The sequence below is a fragment of the Habropoda laboriosa genome, unplaced genomic scaffold, assembly GCF_001263275.1.
Source record: "Habropoda laboriosa isolate 0110345459 unplaced genomic scaffold, ASM126327v1 scaffold205, whole genome shotgun sequence".
Taxonomy (NCBI): domain Eukaryota; kingdom Metazoa; phylum Arthropoda; class Insecta; order Hymenoptera; family Apidae; genus Habropoda; species Habropoda laboriosa.
Genome location: NW_017100322.1, coordinates 312,281 through 318,745, shown reverse-complemented (window position 1 = coordinate 318,745; position 6,465 = coordinate 312,281). Strand labels below are relative to the sequence as shown.

Here is a 6,465-nt window from a genome sequence, read left to right as displayed (position 1 = left end):
ATAGGTATATAAAAATGTACATTTTATGAATAAGTCTGATTATTGATTTATATAACACTAAAGCATGATAAAAATGTAATATTTGACGTATTTGTTAATTTACATAATAAACATATTTTTTAATATTATCTTATGATTTATTTGTCGATATACGATTTCATTCAAAGAAAAGTGAAAGTTATTTTATTTTCGAAAATAGTTTGATAGTTGCGATTGTTTGAAAAGTAACATAGATTTTACATCAAGTGACGTAAGAAGTCAAAACATGTTTCGTATGCATATAGTAAAAGAATCAATGTATTCTTTTTTAAATAATTCTCGTATTAAAACAATAAATTGCACATTCTCTTTAATAAAAACGCATACAGGATAACATAATTAACAAAAAAAAACGTGAGAAAACAACATTGCGTGCTAAGGCAAACAAAGATAACGAGAGCGTAGAGCTTTGTCCATTCTGCTGTAAGTACATCTCCGCCATTATCATTCAAGAGGATAGATCCACGTAAAAGAAGCCATTTTCAAAATATGGCTGCCCCCTGGCAGCATAATGGCGTTCTCTCGATCAAAACAAACAACGCAAACTGTCAACGGATTCGTCAATAATAAAGAATTAGAGGATACTGTTAATTTATTTGACGAGCCCATTCGAAAACCACAGTATTGATTCAAGACCACCGGAAGTGCGTACGAACAGTGTGCGTGGAGATACCCGTTACGAAAGTTTTCTGCCGACTACTTCGGTGTGTTTTATTTAAGTTATTAGAAGGTTAGAAATAAATGTAAGACTTACCATCGTCTGTACCCGATGCCCACATCGTCACCGAGAATTCACCTTCGAGCGTCTTGATTTGCACTTGCTTCTGCTCCCACTTTCTAGCCTTCGTTTCCGAGCCCATTTCCCCAAAAATCGTATGATCTGACGATCTGAATTTCGATGAACCACCTTTTCTGGCCTTCTTAGGACCCTTTCTCGATGGACCAGGACTTGACTCGACATAAATATCGTTCTCTGGGACCGGAATCTGATCGTATACGCTTAGTGGATCACTACCGACGATTTCCTCTTGCGTCTGTAGTATGATTTCTTCACGTCCTGGCTCTGGAAGTGTTTGAAGGGCTATCATCGGCTGCCCATCTTCCCCTTCGATAGTAGTTTCCACAGTCTCACAGGGTATTTCTACTGGTATCGTTTCTATTTCAACCTCTTGGATATCTGGTTGAATCTCCACTTCGGTTATTATGTCCGAGGACGCCATATTAATCTCTGCTGACGCCATGTTACTAATCAAAATGGCTGGCCACGGTTACTCGCGCGACAAGCGGAGCAAGTTAACTGATCACGTGATTCACTCCCACCATTACGATTAGTAAAGTGATGCTCATTCAAAACACTACCTACCTATTTTGATTGAATGTTTATTGAAAATCATTTCTTCAATTTTATAAGTGAAATATAAACCTTACTCGTAATATGTTGTAATATGCTATTAGTAAATATGTTTTATAATGAAATTTACATTTCTGAAAACTTTTAAGAATTCACTATATTTCATATGAGAACCAACATGACGTATTCTTTCTCTTCTTTTTACAATATAACTGCTCCATCTGTCGAGAAAACGAAATAATATTTTCACTTGAAAAGAATCAAATTTTCATTTGACATGTCATAAATGTGTTTCCTGGATTATTTTTTCATATATCTTCTTATTTTTATTAACGACATTATTATTTCTTTTTAAATACACGTAGATATACATTCACGATATTTAAAGTAATATTGCAGTGCATGTTTGTATATATGAAATATCAAACATATAGGTTATAATTTTAAGATTTTTGTTACAATGGATCTATCAAAAATGCCAAACGAAAAAAAATTATATCTTTGCAAATGGTATTTTAGAGGTAAGTGATGTATGTTTTGTTACAATATTTCGTATATGTAAATGTACATAAGCATTTTGTTTATTTTGTAGCTGGATTTATTCTTCTACCATTTGTTTGGGCTGTGAATGCTATTTGGTTTGCAAAAGAAGCATTCGTTACACCACAGTATGAAGAACAAAAACAAATTAAAAGATGTAAGTTATTAAGAATTTAATATAAATTGATTTTTATATTGCTACATTTAACAAATTGTTTATGCTAATATCATAAACCTTTTATTACCATGGTAGAAGATATTAGATAAAAGTAAATGGCTATATTACAACACATATACAGTTGTACAAGATAAATGTTTTGTTCAATAAATTTTCAGATGTGATATTTTCTGCAGTTGGAGCAGCTATATGGTCAGCTGCTCTTATAGCATGGGTTGTTACATTTCAAACACAAAGAACATCATGGGGTGAATTTGCAGATTCTATCAGTTTTTAATAAGTAACTATTGTAATTTGTTTTTAACATATAAATTGGTTAAAGATAAGACTTTTCTTTCTTATTTAGTATTTGATGAAATAATGATAGTCAAAATTATAAAAAAATATTCTGTTTATTTAGGTGCATTGAAATTAAATGTTTCTAAATTTTAATAAGACAGGTTTTATATATAGCATTTTATACATTTTATGACATTTATAAAAGAGTTAAAGTTACAAATACATATTTTAAAATTTATTTATTTTCGCATCTATCCATTATCCTTTTTTTAATGCAAAAGGATAAACTTAAACGGCTCTCCGCCGTCGCCTATATACTTGTATGTCTTTGTACACCAATCTTAACAAAAGCTAAAAGAATAAAAGTTAAGTTAAACTTGCGAATATTTGTTACTGTTGAAATAATTGACATTAAGCAAACTTACTAATAATGCTAACATGTTTGCAATCATGAGCATGTAAAACACATTATGCCAACCAGCCCAGCGCGATACTAGGCCTGCTAGTAAAGGACCTATGGCAGCACCAATACTGCCTGTTCCATCAATAATAGCAGTAACTGTTGCTAAAGCTTTAGAATTATCTCCTAAACTAGGATGAGTTCCTAATTCTGCAGATACAACAGTTGTTATCAAGGCATAAGGTCCATTTACAAATGCACCTGCTATTAGTAGTAATACTATGCTGCTGCCCAAACCAGAGCTTCCAATGTAGTCATATAAGAATAACTGTGTAACAAATTATGAAATAATTATTAGTCTAGTAATATTTACAGCTTAAATTGCTTACTTTTATATCGTTTTATTTATTTTATATTTTCTTGAGATTTTGAGTTATTTATAAAATAAGTTCATTTGTACACCTCTAATTTTAAAAAAATGTTCAATGTACGTTTTACAAATTAGTACATACCACAGGAACTGCAAATCCAAGCATGACTGCACAAATTAGAGCACTCATACCACTATAATCAGATAGAACACCAGCTACTATTGCACCTGCAATTCCACCAACATCGAACAAAACAGAAACATCTGCACCTAAACTGGCACTATAAGTTGCTAAAAAAATATATAAAAATATTTATGACAAATTTTTACATTAAAATAATATATCACTTATAATTGTAATTTAAAAGATACTAACTTGAAGCTACAATATACAATGGTAACCAGTACAGGAATGTATAGCTTACAAATTTTGCAAAAAATAAAGAAAGAGAGTATTCCATGACTCCAGGTATAGTCATAGCTCCTATAAATCCAATTGCATTTCCTCTATGAGGTTCTTGTACATGCCTATGCCTTGGTAATATTGGACTAGTTTCGGATCGTAAATTTTCCAAATCCTTTTAATATAAACTTCTTATAAATAATCATAAAAGTATAGAGAAAGTACATGTATATGCAAAATTTAAGTTAATTATAAAAAATATTGAAAAAGTAATATAGACATTAAAATACTACAGATAATGTAATGCAATTTATGTTAAAGCAGTTATATGAAGTAAAATATTAATTATATAAAAAACGAAGCATGCACTTACATCAACATCGACCTGTTCGCGGTAGGCACAACGATAGGTGAGACGCTAAGTACAGTAAATGAGTACCTTTAGTAAGCATACAATATGTGCAAAAAAAACATGAAATATAAGTACAAACATGAAAATCTAATATAAAAAGTTTTCGTAACTAATTACAGCATATTGTTATGAAATTAAACAGTTAATAACCATTTCAAAATAAAAAGCAATTATCACCAAACATCTAAACATTCAATTATTAAAATAAAGGAAAGTGAAATTTATGCAAGTAATTTATTTTATGATATATAAAATATGCAAATGATATATACACATAATATATTTAAAATATGTGATGCTACATTCCAGTGATGGCATAAATAATACTAATTATGAAATACTACTATTAGTGCATAACATGCTAAAAATTATACATAAAACCTATTAATGAATTTACATTTAACTTACATCTTCAACATTGTTGTATAAATGTTCAGTATCATCTGCACCACTTCCCTCATCTGAACTGTGAGTAGCATCAAGTTTTCTGTACCAAGGAGAGAGAGGTGGAGCACATCCTATATCTATAGGATTTGGTGCTAAAAACAGGAATATTATAAATCCTGCAAAACCCATTATTACTCCAGGTATCATAAGACTTAGACCCCAATCAGATTCCACAAATTGAGCAGCTATTAAACTGCCCAAAATATTTCCTAACGATGTATGAGAATTCCATATTCCAAATATTAAGCCTCTTTTTCCTTTTCCAAACCAATTTCCTACAACTGTAACTACACCTGGCCAACCTGATGTTTGGAAAACACCACCAATTGCCTAAATATATTAACAGTTAATGATAATTTGATTAGTGATCATATTTATTTATAAACAATACATTATTTGAATGCATTTACCTGAACCAGAACAAAGTACCACAAACTATGAATATTATATGGCCTAGCAATACCAAAAAGATAACAAGATATACCAGAAGCAATCATGCCAAATGCAAGAAAATATCGAAGATTTACTCTTTCTGCTATGAATCCACTGCATAGATAAATATAATATTATTATCAAAATAATGATTATGATCTTTATATCACAAATAAGCTCACTTCAATGTGTCACCTGAGGAACATGGCTGCTGCATATGCAAACAGGAATGTTGAGTCTAACATGCCAAGTAATGCTGGAGCATCTGCAGTGTCTAAAAAAAAAAACAATTTATATTTTCAAATAAATGAAATATTGAAAGTATGCTTACCAAATGGAGCCCAAGCACACCATGTATCTTGATTACTACTATTGATTACAACAGTTAAAGGTGGTGATAAAGTGCTGCAATTGGGACTTAATACACTTTTTACAACAGATATAGGTTTTCTTGTCATATGGTAACAGGTGTATGCCAAATATGTAAGGAATAGAATGCCACCTTGATGCCATGCCATTCGATTGATACGGTGATGAGGATAACATTTGAAAACTACATATTCTATGACTTGCAAACCCCATGGTTGATCTCTTAATAAGACCGGCATATTTATTAAGGTATATTTATATTTCCTTGTTTTTATTTACAAGCTTATTAAAAGTATTAAAAATACCTTAACACTGATTGTATAATTGTTACTTTAAATACTTTGTACTTTTTTTATTTGATTTTTATCTCTTTATAGATTACAAGATCACTTTTTGTCTGTATCATTTAATATAATACTTTGAAAATAATGAAAAATAATACAGTGTACTTTCTTGTTATGAATTACTTAGAATTCACAAAATTAACCACTTAAATCTTTGTTCACATATAACTCCATTTAGTAATCACAATCATAATTGTTTATATTATGATAACATAAACTACGCACACTGTTGTTTATAATTGTACTATATGATTTTTATTTTATTGTAATGATTATGATTGTAATGAAACTATTGTAACAATGTGTACTTTGTATTTTTCTCTTTGATTTTGTCAATGTCACCACTTTACATGTTCTTTACACTTTCTTTCTTCACTGATATTTTTATCACGTCCAATGTTTTAATTTATCAACGACAGAATAGTTTCCTATAGGAACCACAGCTAAAAGATAAATTTGATAAATGTGTACGCTATGACTCATAACCTACAACAAAGAAGACAACAAATGTAATAAGACTACATCTGTATATAGGTTTAAAACATAATTTATTTTATGTGTGACGATGCGCTACTGTTACACTTTCGCTTACTTCAAAATAATTATAAGAAACGCAACTTTACTTCGAAATAAATGGAATGTTTACTATCAAAAACGAAAGCTTAAGTACATATGGCAAACCTAACATATGTGCACAGGTGCTCTTTATCTGTCCACATAGGCAAAATGTAATATAGAACTCTGTTCAAGGTTATTTAAATTCTGAGTACTTCTTATATTCGTCAGAACAAGCAAAATTTAGGTAAAATTTTAAAAACCAGATTACTATAGCAAATTTAAAATTGAAACGAATAAAAAGAACTTTTTATGTATATGTTACAAACTACAAAATACAAATATA

General features: G+C 30.1%; 3 protein-coding genes across 4 annotated transcripts in view; 1 reads left to right on the top strand and 2 right to left on the bottom strand.

Annotated features, from left to right (window-relative positions):
* LOC108574374 (transcriptional repressor protein YY1-like) overlaps window positions 1-1,296 on the bottom strand; it is a 2,850-nt gene extending 1,554 nt beyond the window's left edge. For both annotated transcript variants that reach the window (XM_017936954.1, XM_017936955.1), the window contains exon 1: window positions 794-1,296. In XM_017936954.1, coding sequence (XP_017792443.1) covers window positions 794-1,280 — 487 coding nt within the window. In that variant the 5' untranslated portion in view covers window positions 1,281-1,296. The remainder of the gene's footprint in view (window positions 1-793) is intronic.
* A 554-nt stretch (window positions 1,297-1,850) lies between these two features.
* Window positions 1,851-2,385, top strand: LOC108574389 (gamma-secretase subunit pen-2). Its single transcript, XM_017936970.1, has 3 exons — window positions 1,851-1,911; window positions 1,983-2,087; window positions 2,267-2,385. The coding sequence occupies exons 1-3, from the start codon at window positions 1,851-1,853 to the stop codon at window positions 2,383-2,385; spliced, it is 285 nt and encodes a 94-aa protein (XP_017792459.1).
* A 290-nt stretch (window positions 2,386-2,675) lies between these two features.
* LOC108574380 (glucose-6-phosphate exchanger SLC37A2) lies at window positions 2,676-5,459 on the bottom strand. The gene is made up of 9 exons (XM_017936960.1): window positions 5,183-5,459; window positions 5,047-5,125; window positions 4,830-4,965; window positions 4,381-4,749; window positions 3,934-3,978; window positions 3,534-3,735; window positions 3,300-3,448; window positions 2,813-3,115; window positions 2,676-2,738 (listed from the first exon to the last, which is right to left on the bottom strand). The coding sequence occupies exons 1-9, from the start codon at window positions 5,457-5,459 to the stop codon at window positions 2,676-2,678; spliced, it is 1,623 nt and encodes a 540-aa protein (XP_017792449.1).
* Window positions 5,460-6,465: the final 1,006 nt, after the last annotated feature.

Excerpts from the sequence above, each read along its gene's own strand:
- LOC108574389 (XM_017936970.1), top strand. The coding sequence starts at position 1,851 with ATGGATCTATCAAAAATGCCAAACGAAAAAAAATTATATCTTTGCAAA. Across the intron at positions 1,912-1,982 it reads TTGCAAATGGTATTTTAGAG|CTGGATTTATTCTTCTACCA; the intron begins GTAAGTGATGTA and ends TTTATTTTGTAG. Across the intron at positions 2,088-2,266 it reads ACAAAAACAAATTAAAAGAT|ATGTGATATTTTCTGCAGTT; the intron begins GTAAGTTATTAA and ends ATAAATTTTCAG.
- LOC108574380 (XM_017936960.1), bottom strand. The coding sequence starts at position 5,459 with ATGCCGGTCTTATTAAGAGATCAACCATGGGGTTTGCAAGTCATAGAA. Across the intron at positions 3,116-3,299 it reads TTGGATTTGCAGTTCCTGTG|TTATTCTTATATGACTACAT; the intron begins GTATGTACTAAT and ends TTTGTTACACAG. Across the intron at positions 2,739-2,812 it reads CAAACATGTTAGCATTATTA|CTTTTGTTAAGATTGGTGTA; the intron begins GTAAGTTTGCTT and ends TTATTCTTTTAG.